The sequence below is a fragment of the Helianthus annuus genome, chromosome 17 (assembly GCF_002127325.2).
Source record: "Helianthus annuus cultivar XRQ/B chromosome 17, HanXRQr2.0-SUNRISE, whole genome shotgun sequence".
NCBI lineage: Eukaryota > Viridiplantae > Streptophyta > Magnoliopsida > Asterales > Asteraceae > Helianthus > Helianthus annuus.
In genome coordinates, this window is record NC_035449.2 from 78,373,212 (window position 1) to 78,391,081 (window position 17,870).

A 17,870-nucleotide genomic window follows, 5' to 3' on the forward strand; every position below is an offset into this window, starting at 1 on the left:
TGGAATCAGAAATGAAGCGAAAGTATCCTCACTTATTTCAGTAAATCTCGAGGACGAGATTTTAAATAAGGTGGGGAGGATGTAAGGACCTGCAAAAATGTCCCAAAACCACTCGTAAGTAAAAACCAGGACCCCTGAAACCCTAATGTACATGAAAAACCAAGAAAACAAGATTTCTGGGTTTCACGCGGGCCGCGTAAGAGTAAGCTTAGGCTTACGCGGGCCGCGTCAACTTAAAGTTGACCGGATAAGTGTTCCGGGCTACGTGTCGCATACGTGGCGGACCTACCGATGACACGCTAGCCCTACACGTAGACTAGGGGGCCCTCGCGGGCCGCGTAAGCTCTTGTTAAGGTTTACGCGGGCCGCGTAAAACCTAAAATCTGGCTATAAATGAGTTGGACATGAGCAGTTCATCTGTGCTCGAAAAACTTTTTAAAAGACGAAGTATACTGCTCAAAATCATAATTCTAAGTAGGGAAACGTTGCCGCGGATACAGGGTATTAACTCGATCACTGCTACGATACAATGTCCGATCGATTGAAACCAATCCGATGGATGATTAAGTGCTGCCCGAATTAGGGCTATACTTTGTCATTCGTCGTGAGGGTTTTAATCTCGTGAGCTTATCGTAAATGTTCTATTAAGTTACTTACCTAGTTTCGTGTGCATTGTTGTTTAAATTAGGTTATCAGGCTTATCAGTAGGCTAAACTCTGCCTAACTAAATTTGCAGTGTGAGTCATTCTCTTTTTACCAAATTATTTCTAAAACCCTATTTATGTTTAAAGTTATAATTACAGTGATTAAGTCTTTGTAATCTTCAATTACTGCCGGTATGTGGGGTTTTGTATACATTACTTGATAACCGTCACCATTGGACAACGGGTTAGCCAATGGGTGATCTGACCATAGTCACATATACTGTCAAGTGACAAATACCGATTTGGGGTAATTGGTTGATAAAAACATTGTAATCTCCCTTAATATTGTATATTATAACAATGTGTCGTTTTGTGCAATTTGAATGACTCGCCAGTATTTCCCCGCTGATAAAATCTTTTTAAAACATGTTTCAGGTAACTTACTGTGAATCAAGAAAAAGTGCTACGGAGCACTAACAAGCTTGAAGTAGCGGCTCAGTAAAATAAATAAACATGTTTTGTAAAACAGGGGTTTCCCAGTGAAATTACCCTTATTGTAAATTACGGGGTTTATCCCGAAATAGGGAAATAAAATAATTGGGCATTTTCAGTTTAAAAAGATCCTGTTAAAATTTCCGCTGCCAAAATAAATAATACCACGGGTTTCTGTCCCGCGGCTCCTGAAACAGGTAAAACCGGGTCGGGGGTTGTGACAACCCGTCACCCCGTTCAACACGTTTTGATAGATAAGTTAAGTTGTTGTATTGGAGGTACATTATTTTTAATGTGTGTGGATTAGGTTTGGAGTTAGTTTGATTTAATACGGTAAAAATGACATATTTTTAGGCTTTTTTTTTTCAAGGAAAAAAAAATTGTTCCACGGTCCTATATTTCTACGTTTTTTTCTATTCTTGGAAAATAAATATTTTTTTTTTGTCAAAAATAGAGAGCAAAATCGAGTTTAACTCTATTTATATATTTAATTGCTTTTCTATTTTTTTTTTCTATTCAAAATAACCAACGAAAAGAAAATTATTATATTAAGTAAATGGTATCTAAATAGCAATCATAAATTAAATTTCTCTTCAGACTAAAAATAGGAGTTTTTTCCCATAGTGGTGTTGGTGGGAAAAGTATTTACCAAAATAGTGTTGATACAAAAATATTTACCAAAATAGTGTTTTTAAGGTTTGTTTCTTTTTCACTCCTAACCTTATTGGATAAATCCAATTCTTTAAATAATTATTGATTTAATCATGGTATTGGATCTCTCACTAACTTATTTATTATCAAGTATCTTACCAAAAAAAAATTAATTTTTTTAAATATTTTTTATAAAACCTTCATTTAAAAAAAAAAACTTATTCTAAAAATCTTTATTTAATACTTTAGAAATCTAAAAGTCTATATTTAATACAATAACCGTAATCCTAAGAACTATACACTAAAATTGTGTATTTGATTAAAAGAACTGAAAATCGCTCAAATCTATATACGTATATTGTTGAAACTTCTTTCGATTATGTTATTTTTATACATAACACAGTGTAGTAACTTACTTTTTTTATACCTTAGTTTATATTTTTTAATAATCCATTCTGTTGTATGCATATTTTTTTAAATATAGTTCTCAAATAAACAAATGAATTGGAAGGTTCAGATTTAATCCTTACCTCATTCGTTAATACATGTGATAAAGAAAACAATGCTTTTTTTCATAAAAAAATTTAATAGGGTATAACTGAGATTTTTTAAAACAAACAGTAAATACAAATTTTTAAAACAAATTCTATTTTTTCCAAGTAGGTTTTAGTAAAAAAAAAGGTTTTTTTTAAGTGGGTTATTCGAACCTACTAACTCTTAGGTGTGTTGTGACACGAAATACATATATTTAACTAATGCATTTAGTTTGAGAGAAAAATATATATATATATCCAAGTATCATTTTATTTATATAAAGAGAATATAAGCTAGGGGAACTATAAAAATGGTCCGTTATTTTAAGTTTTTAGATTTAGTATATTTTCGGTTTTTTAATAAATATTTAATTATCGGGGTATAACTAAAGTTAGTCGAACCATACGAAGGCTTTTTATCAACTACATAAATTTAGAATTTTAAAACAAGTGTTTTTAAGTAGATTTTATTAAAAAAATAGTTTTCTTTAAGATTCTTAAAAAAAAAAAACTTATGAGAGAGATCAAATACTAGGGTAAATCAATAATTGTTTTAATGAATTGGATTAATCCAATGAGATTAGGAGTGAGAAACAAATAAATCTTTGAAAACACCATTTTGGTAAATATTTTTCTAACAACACTATTTTGGTAAATACTTTTTCCACCAACACTAATATGGGAAAAAAACTCCTAAAAATAGTCGTATCAAGTTTGTATATAGGTATCTGAGTTCTTGTAATAGTTAAAAACAGTATTGCAAAATTGTGCCTAGGCGGCGATTATTCACTCATTGTAGCTTTGCCGCCTGGATTTAGCCACATTTGTCAAGTTTGGACAAAATGAAAAATCGGTCACAAATTCTCCAAAATCAAACAATATCAGAATGGGCCTGGACTAAACTGGTCAAGTGGAACGAGTTCTTACCTTAATTCGAGCCAAAATTGGGGTTTATGTGTTGTTTCCTGGTTTTGTCTGATAACGAAGGGGAGGGGCGGATGAAGCGTCGAAAGATGAATTGTGGTGGGTAGTAGGTTTAACTAAGTTTAGGTTTTTTAACATATAACTCCTCCCATTTTCACTAGTTTTTATTTGGTCTATAAACTTATAAATTTATACTTTTAAAATAAACATTATATGTGTGTGTGTGTAAAATTATACATAATTTTTTTGTTTGTTATTGTTTATTACTATTGTTGTTTGTAAATTTACTAGGGTTTAGTGTTTAGATAAGTTAAATTTTACAAAAAGTTATAGTTTTCTAGTTTTCTTGTTAAAGTAGGTACTTTAATTCTTTGAAGTTGAAGGTTGATTCCTTTAGGTGAAGATCAAATCACAATCTAAAAAACAATCTCACATGTGCACGAAATATTTGAACGATGATATGGTTTGTGTAGTCGAAAAAAAAAAAACTTTTAATAAAGTAAAAGAGGACGATGTGATGGAACGATATTAAAGCTATGAAAACAATTAGAGGACGCATATATTAGGTATTTATTTTACTTTATTTATTATCGTTTTTTTATTAGTATTATATGATTGCACAATAAAAAAAATTGGGATACCCCTAAGTTAACGGGCTAGATCCGCCACCAAAATAATGGCCATGTGTGATGCTAAAACAAGTAGGATCTATTTTAAGTTAACCCATTCATTAATTGTCATAAACCGTAATATAAATTAACCTAAAAAAATTAATCCATAAGTGATTTTTTTACCCAAATCACCTCATTACTTAAAAAAATAAAAACGGTCCATAAGAATGATTGGGTCCAAAATCATTTTCGATATTCTCGCCCTTTAATATAAAGAACAAAAGCATCTCCTATATAGTAAGCAACGTTAATTCTTGTATGAAATCAGCAACAACAACAATCACATTATATTAATTTCCTTCTATTTTTCGCCGGCCAAGCACACAACAATGGACACCTGTGCAATCCCACGTATATATATATTATTATATATAACTAATTAAACGCTGATTCACCCCTGTTTTCTTTCCATATCACTTTACTCTGCCAATATCATCACGATGAATGATCTGCTCAGTGTAAGTTCAATTTTACACCTTAATTTTATTAAGTTTTTGCTTTCTTTTACGTCTTCATGATGTGGGTTTTCTTTGATTGCTTGATCAGTAGTCAGTAATTATAAATTTGAAGTGATTGTTCGTAACGGTTTTGTTTAATTGTTTTGATTATTAACATAAATCCTGTTGTTGATCAAAACTGAAGTGGGGTTTTACTATTTTCCACTTTTGTGTCGGAATATAACTTTTTAAGATTCTTTTCTTCTGGTGTTCATGTTCTTCGGTCATTGATTCATGTTCATGTTCATGTTCTTTACTCTGATTGATTACATATTCTTGGTTTGTTAGTGATTGAGATAGAATTAAAATTAAAAATTGTTTTAATTTTGTTTTTATATATGTTTTATATCTTATGAACTTGTGTTCTAATCTCTTGGGTATGATTGCTTCCTGTTTGCGAAACTCGTGTAAATGCATGCATGGTTGTAAAAATCCTGACTAGCCATCGATTAGTGGTTGATAAATCACGAGTCAGAGGTTCATAGGTTAATTTTTATCTAATTGGCCAATTAATTAGTTGGCTGTCAACAATAGTCAAATTCAGTTCAAATTGGCCAAAAATCGGTGGTACTCTAGCGATTCGGGCAGGGCCGTCTCCGAAAATGTTTGAAAATTTTTAGGCCCTGTGCGAACAGAAAATACGGGCCCTTAAATATTTTTTTTGAAGGATGACTTTCTATGTACAGGACCTAGTGGTCACTGAGTTCATTTGCATTTAATAAATAGATAAGAAAAACAAAATGAAAAACAAAACTGAGGACGCCGAGAGTAGAACCCGTGTCTTCTTATTATTAAAGTGACAAGGGTCGTCTCCGAGAATCCAACAGCCTTCTAGGGGCCTGTGCAAGTAGAGAAGAAGAGGGCCTATTTATAAACTTATAAAACATAAATAATATGACGATATATAGGGCCCAAAATAAACCAAAACTAAACATGTTTAAGATCTTAGTGCATTATAATACGCTTTTTAGACAAAAAGTTACTAAATTAATATTGTATATATAAAACTTAAAAGTATATTACATATCTAGTTATATAAAACATCTAAAAGAGAACAATTATGTGTTTAACTAAAAATAGTGGGTGACATTTACTGAAAGAAAATTAAAAATAAGTGGCATATAGAAAATAAAAAATAAAAGAAAGCTATTGGGATAACTAAAAACAATGGGTGACATTTACTAAAGGGAATAAAAACAAGAGCCATAAAGAAAAAAAATAAAAGAAAGCGGGTGGAAATAGAAAAGAGATTAAAACCTAAAGAATAGGTTGATGAAAACAAAAAAAAAAAGGGTAAAGAACAAGTTTCGAACTTCAGCCTCTTCTGTGCAATAATTGGGGAAAACCACCAGACCATTAATCCATTGATGTTTAAGATTCTGCTAAAAACTATATATACACAAAATCTATATATAATCAAAATTATGGGCCCCTTGAGAGTTTGGGCCCTGTTCGGTGGCCCACTCTGCACTTGGCCCAAGCCGGCCCTGGATTCGGGCAAGATTCTTGACCAAAACTTGTAAATTTCAGCAATTAATCTTATATACTTGAAAATATGGGTTGAAGAAAGTGTTGAAACATGTCTATTTAAAAGAATACATAAAAATGTGTGTGTATACATATAAAACTAAAAATTACCTATAAAATCTCATTCCGATTAATCCCGATTAATTGCTAGTCAGTACCCCACCGGCCGACTAACACCTAGCGATTCTTACAACACTAAATGCATGATAAGTGGGTTTTTTATGAATATTTCCGGCTTAATATATTTTGGGGCTCTTGCAAAATTTTAATTTCGGACCTTTTTTTCATAAAAAGAACTAGATGAAATCAAAAAAATTTACATGAGAGGACTTGGTTCAAACCTTGATATCTAAGACAAATATATTTTCTTCTGATTATATGGTATTCATTTATCAAATTTTATTACAATCCTAAAACATTCATCGTATAGGAATCCTTTGCGAGTGATGCCCGAGAGCATCCTCCAAGAGATCATGATGTTCAAATGACTTCAAGACTTCCAAGAAGTAGTTCCGACATGGGAATGGAATCGTTTAACAAACAGGTTTACTTTCGTTACTATCCACACGTTAGAGGACACTTTATGGTATAATTTGTCTTTGTTCTTCGAATGTAGATACAAGATATCGAGAAACAAGTGGATAAGCTTGCGAGTTTATTGAAAAAACTTAAGGTATGAAAAAAATACATTTATCGACTTGCATACGACATTTGAGTAGATGAAATGGAGTTCATGAAATCTTGATGACGATCGGTTTCTCAGGATTCTAACGAGGAATCAAAATCCGTGACAAAAGCATCTTCCATGAAAGGTTGGTTTTTGTCCTTTTGATTTTTGTGAATGATTTTGAGTTTGTGATCTTTAGCCATTTGATTATTTATTTGTGAATACTACTTGGATTTCAGCTATTAGGAAACGAATGGATAAAGATGTTGATGAAGTAGGGAAGATTGCACGTACCGTAAAAGGGAAAATACAAGCAATCAATAAAGAGGTATTACTCTTTTCTAAAGTGTAGCCGAGCTAAGCTACTGAAGATTGGCTTGTTATAAACTCGAATCAAGTCAATCTTAAACGAGTAAAGAGTCGGACCTCAAGCTTAAGTTGGAGCTCATTAATTAATGATCTCGAAGAAAAGCTTCACATACCGAGTTTGAATAGACTGGGAAGCTATACGACTATCTTAGTTATATAATATAATAATTTTTATATTTTATAATAAATATATTATATTTGATTATAGTAAAAGTAATTAAATGATATATTTTGGTTATTTATATAAAACAATCAATCATAGTTACATACAAAAAAAAAAAAAAACTTACATATGTGTATAATAAAATAAATTAATATTTTTAAATAGTTAAAGTGTTTCGTACTATCACAAAAATCTAACAGATGCGTTAAATGGGTAGTTGATGTTCATTATATCATTAGGATAATAATTTAAGTTTCTGATCATAGTGTTATAGGTCATTGTATATAGAAATAACCTTTGGTCGATGTTTGAACAATTTGACATGTTTTCTTTACACATTATCTTTATATTTGACATAAGACATAGTTATTTATACGCATTCATCAGTAAATGGATTGAAATTGTCACATGTCTTTTTGTTTCGTTTACTTATTTTCTAACTCACTGCCCGCAGAACTTAGCCAACCGACAAAAACCGGGTTGTGGGCCCGGGACTGGCGTTGACCGCTCTAGGTCAAATATGACAAAGTAAGTTTTAGTTATCATTGCTATCATTATTTGTTTCATAAGTAAATAAATAAAAAATTACATCGAGATAGAAGGTAAACGGGCAACAAGCTACGCATCTACCCATTTTTAAATAGCCAAACTAAGTCATTTTAAAAACTAAATCAATAGATCTCGGGGTCATAACATTAGATGGCATGACTCAACCATAAGTTGATCATCAACTTTGTTTAGTCGGTAAACTTGAATCCGACTGTAAAATCGTTATTAAACTTTTTATTAACTATTTTACATTCTAAATTTGCAGCGCTTTGACCAAGAGGTTCCGGGACATAATGATCGAATTTCAGGTATAAAATAAATGTACTATTTTTAGTTAAGTATTCACCGATTTTATGAAAATTGTATACTTCATCATTTTCAGACCTTAAGACGAAAGATCGATGACGAATACCGTGAGGTTGTTGAAAGAAGAGTCATTACAGGTTTGATTTTACACTATAGTCAACATTTTATATTTTAGAGTCAAACATTTGACTTTTTAGTCTCAAACTAGGAGTGTAAGCTTTTGATATGACATGAACCTAACACGAAATTCATGGTTTTCTATAAGTTAAAATTCTGGCTCTTTTTGAGTTTGACCGATCAACCCGTGAACATATATATGGGTTTTCTACGACTTTAGTCTAATTAAATTTGAATAATTTTGCAGTTACTGGAACCCGGCCCGATGAAGAGGTAAGCCCGAATTCGGAACCAAAATTTATGATATATAATGCATTTTTCTTTTTTAACTTTATGGTTCATTTTTTGCGGTGCAGACTATCAACAACCTTATAGAAACCGGAAACAGTGAGCAAATCTTCCAGAATGCAATGAAAGAAATGGGTCGAGGACAGGTAAGCCCAACCCAACCCAAACTGGCCCGTTAACTTTAAATTCACCCATTTGACTTCAATAGCCTCCCATTACCAAGTAAATGGGTAGAAATTGCCACTCTAGATGAGTGGATTAAGTAGTTTTCAGTTAAATTTTTATTAAACTCGATTTTCAATAAAGGTTCTAAACACGCTGGAAGAAATTCAAGAAAGACATGATGCTGTTAGGGAAATCGAAAAAAAACTTCTCGACCTACATCAGGTATGTAACTTATTCAACTTAGGCCGATAGTTGACAGCCTTGGCTCGGGGCTTATTTTGGTGATAAAACTTGTTGACGTTGCCAGATATACCTCGATATGGCGGTTCTTGTAGAGGCTCAAGGAGACCTATTGGATAACATCGAAAGCCAGGTACGTTTTCGCTCTAAAAAACATTTTTTGAGCAATAAATTGCAAATCCGAGTCAACCACGCTTCGTTGACTTGTACATTGTGCAACGGCATTTGTACACTGCTTCGGATTTGTCGGATTAAGTTCCAATAAAAAAAGGTCTAAACATCATTTTTATTAGCAATAATGTAACATAAAACTTGACCCTCTACTTAGTCATTTGTACCTTGTGCAACAAAACTTGTACCTCATTGTCGGGCCATTTATGCCCCGCGAACGTTGATTCAGGTAACGAACACAGTCGATCATGTCCAATCGGGGACAAGTGCGTTACAAACAGCAAAGAAACTACAGATCAAAAGTCGAAAATGCATGTGTATCGCAATTGTTTTGCTGTTGGTTATAATAGCAATAGTTGTGGTTGGTGTTATTCAGCCATGGAAGAGTGGCAAGGGAGCTTGACACTTTTTTAACACATTTTCAGACCAGTTTGCAATTTTTTTGTTTTGTTTTCATTTACTTTTATAAATGATGATGTATCAGTATAATTACAAAAACCACAACACTATATTAATACTGGTCATATAATGTTAGGGTTTTGGTAATCAGGCTATATATTTAAGAGTGGGATAGCTTATAATTAATTATTAATAAATATTACGGTATTAGGTGGTATGCGCCAGGTGGTCATTCATTTTGGATTTAGATATTTTGACACTTGTGTGTAAACGAGTCAGGTCGAGTTGTCTAAGCTTGAGCTCCTGGTCATTTAACAAAGGTTAAGTTGGGCTTGTTTTGTGTTATTGTATCTAGAGCTCAAGCTTTGCCTGCTAGTATATTTCAAGCTTTAGTTTGGCTCGTTTAGTAGAGCTCAAGCTCAGCTTGTGAGTCATTTTATGTGTTATTTATTAGTTATTTTATTTCTATACATTTACGATAATTTACAGGGTACGATTTAAGAGAGAAACACACGTTTACGAGAAACCCGAGATAAATACCATCAATTAATCAAACTTTATTATTTAATTAGTATTATGAATAGAAAAAGTGTTAAAAAAATATGTAGCCCGTGAGTACATATATGTAGCCAACAATGGTACATATACGTAGCTTATGAGGTACATATAATAAATAGCTCATATGATGTACGCTAACATTTTAATTAGAAAAAATGATTGTTTATTAGTAGTTCTCTCATGTTATCAAATATCTTTATAATTATAGATTCTTTTATATATGTTCATAAGTGTGCGTGTATGTATATTTGTGTGTAACAAGATTTATTAAATTAAATAAAAGTTATTACATATACTATATTTAATATAGGTTCGTTTAGGCTTGTGATCACAGTCAAGCTCTGTATGTAAAGTTTAGGTTTGATCTCACTTATCTAACGAAGTTTAATTTATGTTTGAAGTTCCGGTCTCAAATAATTTACAAATGATTTTCAATTTTGTTTTGATTGTGTTGTTTAGAAAATGCTTGGTATGGGTATATCTTATTTGGTATAGACATGTCTCTTAGTGAGGAAGTTCTAGATTCAAATCTATGCAAAGATATAATTTAAAATTATTGGTGTAGAGTAGTAGTAATATTTTTCGTTAAAAAAAAACAATTTTAGGGGATATGTAAGTTACCTTTAATAGATCTGTGTGGTTATTTTAAAATGATGTTTTATAAAAACAAACCATAAAATTACTTGCATAAGAGCATTCATAATCTTTCCCTTATATATTTGTGAGTGTGTCACGTATACTATAAGGCATGTTTATCAATGAGAGCGGATGATAGAGAAAATGAAACTGTTCATTTGTAAATATAGAGAAACACTCTTCACCATTATTATTTTTTTAATATTTTTTAAAAGTGGTTGTGAGTGGAAGAAGGAAAAAGGTAATAATAAATATATAAAAAATATTATTTAATTGAAAAGTAGAAACTAAAGAAAAAATAGTTATTTTTAATGTAAATTTAGATAAAAAACAAGAGAAAGATAAGAGATTGAATGTGAATGCTCTAAATACTGTGAGATATGATGGTTAACTATGGCCTTAGCCATTGTGACTAGTATTCTTTGTAAATTGTACATTTTCGATTGTTTATTAGTTTTTCTATTTATACCTTTGACATCTTTTTATATACAAATAGCAAGTGGGGCTGTAATTAACAATCATATTTTTTATAACTTTTATTGGACTATATTTTAGTTTAGGTTTAGTTGATTGTTAACTATGGTCACATGATTGAAGTTTGATTCAGTGTGTTAATAGTTAGACCATCCGTAGTCATAAAGCTCCTTTGTGGGCGTTATGCGACACGTGTCGTGCCATGTCACACATGGGCTTTATGGGGCGTTATGTCACTGGAGCCCGTAGTCATAAAGCCTCTACCCATCATTACCTAATTATTAATTTTCAATTTTATTAATTAATTATAAAAACCTTAACTAATATTGATTGGTCCATTTTTGAAAAGAAACCTCCATACCGGCGCCATATCCATAGCGCTGCACCTTTTTTCTGCCCCATAACGCCGCCCGTCGTGATGTTCGGGGCGTTATGGGGCGCTATGGGAGAAAAAAACCCAATCATCACGCCCCACTACAGATACTCTTAGGGGGTGTTTGGGATTTATTCTCAAAACCAACTTATTAACTTATATAAGTTATTAGTTACAAATACTAACTTATCATTTTTAACTTTTCATCATATAAAAAACAACTTAAATAAGCTAACCCAAACACTATAAAAACAACTTATTAACTTTTATAAGTCAATAAGTTATAAGTTCTTCTAAAATAAGCTAACCCAAACACCCTCTTAACATGGTCTTTATTTTTCCTTTTTATGTTTTTATTTATATGGGCTAGGTATTCATTCAAGTTTTTAGTTATCTTTGCAAATAGAAAGAGTAAATTAGGGCCCTACTATACATAATTACATACATCAAATATACTCGTATATATGTACATATACAAATTGTATATGCTTTGTTGGGTGAGGTGCCTATATACGACTAGTATATTTGTATACAAGTCATATAATTTATGTAAAAAAGATTTACAACTCGTATAGTTTATATAAAAAAAGATATAAGAGTCGTATATCTGGCAGGGTGCTAAAGATCCAATAGGGGGCATTATCTGGATCCTTAAATTAACCTAAGAGCATAGCATCCATTCAGAGCCTTTATTCACAACCACTTTTATAAAAAAATTAAAAATTATAAAGGGTGAACATCGCTTACCAAATTTCCTAGTAAACAATTACTTTTTATTTACAATCACAACCACTACATAAAATATATAGAACACACTCACATAAATTTGGAGGATCGACGTTCAATTTTTTTCAAATCAATGGATAAAATAAAAGTGTAAGGAAAAAAGAGAGCGTAAAGGTACTTTAAAAACAACTACACATGTTAGACTATTTTTCAAATTCCCCCGCCCCTTATTCTTTAAATGTATAATTTTTATATGACATTTTAAAAGAAAATTAATCATTAAAAAATCAAGCATATTTTTATTTTTAATTGACCACCATATTGCTATATAAAAATAATATCTAAAAACCCAAAAACTGTGTTTTATTTCTATGTTTATAAAATTTTTGTGCTTAATTTTTTGTACTAAATTTTTGTGTTGGATAATTTGTGCTGTTTTTTTTGTATTGGATGTTTTGTGCTAGATTTTTTATACTAGATTGTTGTGTTGTATTTTAAGAAAACAAAAGACGATTATATAGTATTTAAATGTATAATAAGATGTTAATAATACTAATTAAATACAACTTATAAACTCTTTTATAATTTAAACAAATCCATTTACGGTTTTATTTTAACCAAACACATTTCTAATCAAATGTAACGTACTAGAATGCTAGTATATATTCATTTGAAAGAGTAATTACAAAAAAAAAAAATAATAATAAATTACAATTTTGGCTCACGTGGTTTAACCAGTTTAATATATTCAGTCTAAAAATGAATCTTTTAACATATAAGACCCTATGATTGCCTTTTATATTGGTTTTGGTCCCTCACACTAACTCTCTTACTTTTTTCCAGTTAATTGTTAATTGTAAGGGTGTTATGATCTTTTTACACCTTAGGGGCTGTTTATGTCAGTTATAAATTTCTTTTAATATTTTTATTTGTCTTATTTCACGATTATTATTTAACAAAATAAGTTTTAAATATACAAGTATATACATATTTTCTTTAACAATTTGTTTTTTTTACCTTTTTAAATCCGTTATCATTTTTAAAATCGTTTCTTTTTAGGCCATTTGTTTTTAAAACCGATCTTTTCAAAGTCGTTTGTTTTTTTTAAATTTCAACAATTCAATTTTTACCATTATTTTTAAAATCATATGTTTTTAAACTTTTTTAAACATTTCATTTTTTTAAGTCGTTCATTTTTAAAACCTTTTATTTCTAAAGGATTCATTTTAGAACAGTTTTTGTAAACCGTTATTTGAATTGCTTATCTTTTTTAAAAACTTTCAATTTTTGGACTGTTTTTTTTTCAAAATTCGTTCATTTTTAACTATTTTGTTTATTAAAATCATTCACTTTTTAAAAGCTTATAATTTTAACATAATTTTTAAATACCTTTAGTTGTTTTATATATACCTTTTTTAATAATCTTCGAAAAACCGTTCATTTGTTTAAAGTTCATTTATAAATTCATTTGATTTTTAAAATCGTTCATTTTTTTTTAAGTTTATTTTTGCTAACGGCTATAAGTAAATTATAGAACACAAAGTTTAAAAAACCAAACTATTTTAAAAAAGATTATTTTAAAATACACAATTTAAAAAAAAACGAATTGTTTAAAAGAAGCTTAATAAACAAACGATTTTAAAAAGAAAGCTAAAAAATGAACTGTTAAAAAACACTTTAAGAATAGTTTAAAAATACACGATTTAAAAAAAGCGAGTTGCTTTGAAAAAGTTTTAATAAACGAATGATTTTAAAAAGAACAATAAAAGTGAATTGTAAAAATACGAACGGTTTTAAAAGAGTGATTTTTAAAAAATAAACAATTTAAAATTGAACGATCTTAAAAAAGATGGACGGTTTAAAAAAATGATTTTAAAAACAACGTTTATAAAAAACAAATCTGTATATTTAAAACGTATTCTATTAAATAATAATCTTAAAAATTAATAAAAAAACTTAAGTAATTACACAAATAGTCTCTTAATTATTAAAAGAACTTTATAACTTACATACACAGCCCCTAAGGTGAAAAAGGAACATAATACCCTACACTTAACTAGAAAAAAAAGTAACTAAGTTAGTATTAAGGGCCAAAACCATTACAATATGCAATTTGATATGTCAAAATATTCCTTTTCGAACTGAATACGTTAAACTGGTTAAACCACAACATGCATATATGGTTCAACATTTGTACGTGTGTGGTTCAACATTTGGTTTTTGTGATTATTTACTTAAATTAATAATGTGCGTGTGTGATTCAACATTTTTACATTTCGTTCTAAATTTTGCGAGTTAACACGACACAACATGCATATATGGTTCAACATTTGTACGTCTGTCCCCCTCTATCTCAGTTCCCTCCCTCCTCTCTCTCAAAAACCAACCCCCATCTCCCATCACCACCACCGCCACTATTGTGACAGCAGCCACCCCCACTAGATCCACCACAACACACCACCGCCTCCATCAAGATCCACCACACTATCACAAAGCCTCCATCCAGATCTGCCACACCACACCACCACCTCCGTCCATCCAAATCACCACAGCGCAAAGTATGAATCCGTTTGAACGACGACGACAAAGTCTCTAAATCCGTTTCGCCAGATTAGGGCCACCTCCATCCATTCAAACCGCCACCCCTGAACAACACCAACTTCATCATCCGACCAATAACACCACCAACAACAACCAATCCCTCCAAATTTTAATGATTATAGCAGCTCTTGTGATGTTCGTAAGGTAGAGAGTAGAGACGATAGAAAGAGTGGAGAAGAAGTGAGCGGCGGCAGTGGATTTTGAATGTTAAGGTTTTCCTACTTTTTCTTTTATTGTCAAAGGACTTTAACATGGGCCAAAATAAGACTTTTTTAAAAAAAAATCAAGATCTGGATTTCATTGATCTAAGATTTGAAAAGTAAAATGCAATTTTTAATTGTTTTGAAGTATAAAATGTCATGGGGATTATAAGATGATTGTGGTATACTTTGGGAAGTGGAATCTTTAAACGAAAATAGGTTGTAGGGTTTCTACGGTGGGAGATGGTGCACTTAGGTTAGTTGGTGGTGGTAGATGAGAGAAAGAGAAATAGATATATTAAAATGTTATTTTTTTTCTTATTTATTAAGAAACATTTTAATTAAAAGCGTGTAATGTCCAGAATACCCTTAAGTGAATAAACTTAACTGAAAATTTTAATCTTGTTAGTGTTAAAGGACTAATGATGTAATAAGTTTTACAAAAAAAGACTGTAACTATAATTATTAAGTTAAAGGTCATCCATTACAATTACAATCTGACTGAAACATAAAGGATGAAAAGTGTAATTTACCCTTAATTATTTTTCCTAGATTTTTACAATATAATAACAACAAGCACATCATGTACATCATGTTAGACACCCTTAAGTCCTTAACCAACACCAAACACATGAAATCATGGCTCCACTTTCATCCCAAATCACCCATGTCTTTTGGGTAGCCATACAATTCCGCGAAAGTGAAGAAGTCTGCATTTCCCTTAACTCCCCTATGCTTTCTAATGTCCTTAATGCATTAACTTCTTCTCCTAACTCAAAACTTATTCACGTGACCTTGCAAACAGGCTCAAAACAGTATGTAGGTCCTTTTCTTGATCCTGTTTGCAAGGTCACGTGAATAACTCAAAACTTATTCACGTAACATCTTCTCATACCCTTAAAACCAAGAACTAAACAAACCGAAAAAGTAAAATCAAAACCGCAAACCAAAAACCTCAAAAGGTTTAATCCAAACATGCAAAAGCAAATGTAAACCAAAACCCCAAATAAACAAAAACACGCAATGGTTGATAATCAAACCACGACTAACATAAAAAGGACAAGCACAAACAAATCCTTCACAGGAATAGAAAACCCCAACATAAAACGCTAAACAGAAAGACTGTCGCGTAGGCCGCCATCTTTAAGGACGATAAAATTATTTAAAAAAAATCAAGGTCAAGATGACAACAGCAAGAGTCTATCTCGAAACAAAGAAGAAGCAAAGAATCGAAGCATTTCAGGCGGTCACACACAGAGGAAGCAAGACCACAGACGGTGGCGGTAGGTAGGTGGTAGAGAGAGAAGTTGAAAGCTTAAAATGAAGCATAACCCCAACAAAAAAACCCTTAAATACCTACAAACAAAACAACTTCCAAAGCCAAAAGTACAAACAAGCGATGCACAACAAAAGAAGCAAGACCACAAGTGGTGGCGGTAGGTAGGTGGTAGAGAGAGAAGCTGAAAGCTTAAAATGAAGCATAACCCCACAAAAAAAACCCTCAAATACCTACAAACAAAACAACTTCCAAAGCCAAAAGTACAAACAAACGATACACAATAAAACAATAAAGCAGAGAGTACAAGACAACATAGCTGTGCTATGTTACAAATTGATAATATATAAATATATAAATGATTTTTATTGAGCTTTAGAAAACGACTCAAATCTATAATGAAAAATTCAATAAAACCTCATAAAATAAAATAAGTTCTAAACTATAACTGTTGTTTATAAAATTTTATTTTAAAACCATGATAATCTTTTATTTGAAAAACTACAGTGAGAAAAATTTGTTATGAGATTTGTTGTTTATGTAGGTTGCAAATGCAGTGGATCACGTACACATGGGTACAGATGCCCTAACTACAGCTAAAAGCTTACAAAGAAGATCAAGAAAGTGTATGATGATCGCCATCACTTTGCTCCTCGTCATAGCCATTGTCATCATTCTCTCGATACTTAAACCATGGAAGAAGAACTAATTTATGATCATCAACTTGGTTTAAGTTTATATTTTAAAGGGATTAGTTAGTAACTCAAATTCATTTTCCACTATTTAAATAAGTTTTTCAACTTAGTTATTTTTAAAACTTCTGTAGAGTTATTTGCTTAATTATACTCTATATATTTGTATTTTCAATAAATGAAATAATGAAATTTGCAATTTACATTCTTGAATCTTGTTTGTATTATTCAATAGACGGAAGAGTATTGAATTTTACAAATTCTTGAATTTCACAAGTTTGTTATGTTACACAATGTTGTGGTGGAACCAACCAAAACTTTGTATGGCCATAAGATAAGACTAGTATTTTGCCCGTCGCGCGTTGTGGCGATGCGCGGTGGGAGGAAACGTGTAGTGAGACAACACACAATTCGTAAAATGCGATGTGTAAAAGACAATTACAAAAAACGTGTAAAACATAATGCGTAAAAGATAATTACAAAAAAAAAGTGTAAAACACAAAGGTAAACATGAAGTGTAAAACCCAATGCCTAAGACAATTTGTAAAACACAATGCATTAGCATTTGTAAAAGTAGGAGTAGCAGTCTAGGGGTTATAATTGCAACTTTCTAAAATTGAGTGAGTGTAAAAATGGAGTAATAGTGCAAGGGGTAAAAGTGCAAAGTCTAAAACTTGAGGTAAAGTAAAAGTAGTATGGTAAAGACGAAAAGTATGAAAGTAGAGGGATGGTGGCGGAAATGTGTAAAAGTTGAGGGGGTGGTGGCGAAAATGCGTAAAAGATGAGGGGGTGGTGATGGAAATGTAAAATTAGAGGGGTGGTGGTGTAAGTGTGTAAAAGCTGAGGGAGTAATGGTAGAAAAGCAAAATAGAGGGATGGTTATAGTAAAGTTTGAAAGATGAAGATATGGTTGTGGAAATTCAAAGTAGAGGGGGTGGTTATGATAAAGTTAGAAAGTTGG

General features: G+C 31.3%; 1 protein-coding gene across 2 annotated transcripts; it reads left to right on the forward strand.

Annotated features, from left to right (window-relative positions):
• Positions 1 to 4,169: 4,169 nt before the first annotated feature.
• On the forward strand, positions 4,170 to 17,122 carry LOC110891058 (syntaxin-132). Of its 2 annotated transcripts, none has more exons than XM_022138719.2 (13): positions 4,170 to 4,373; positions 6,370 to 6,483; positions 6,556 to 6,612; positions 6,703 to 6,751; positions 6,846 to 6,934; positions 7,593 to 7,666; positions 7,953 to 7,995; positions 8,070 to 8,130; positions 8,358 to 8,383; positions 8,467 to 8,544; positions 8,705 to 8,785; positions 8,871 to 8,936; positions 9,204 to 9,503. In XM_022138719.2, the coding sequence occupies exons 1-13, from the start codon at positions 4,356 to 4,358 to the stop codon at positions 9,375 to 9,377; spliced, it is 930 nt and encodes a 309-aa protein (XP_021994411.1). In that variant the 5' UTR covers positions 4,170 to 4,355; the 3' UTR covers positions 9,378 to 9,503. The 2 variants fall into 2 exon arrangements, with proteins under 2 accessions (XP_021994411.1, XP_021994412.1); XM_022138720.2 differs by lacking the exon at positions 9,204 to 9,503 and adding an exon at positions 16,762 to 17,122 and having other exon boundaries at positions 4,310 to 4,373.
• Positions 17,123 to 17,870: the final 748 nt, after the last annotated feature.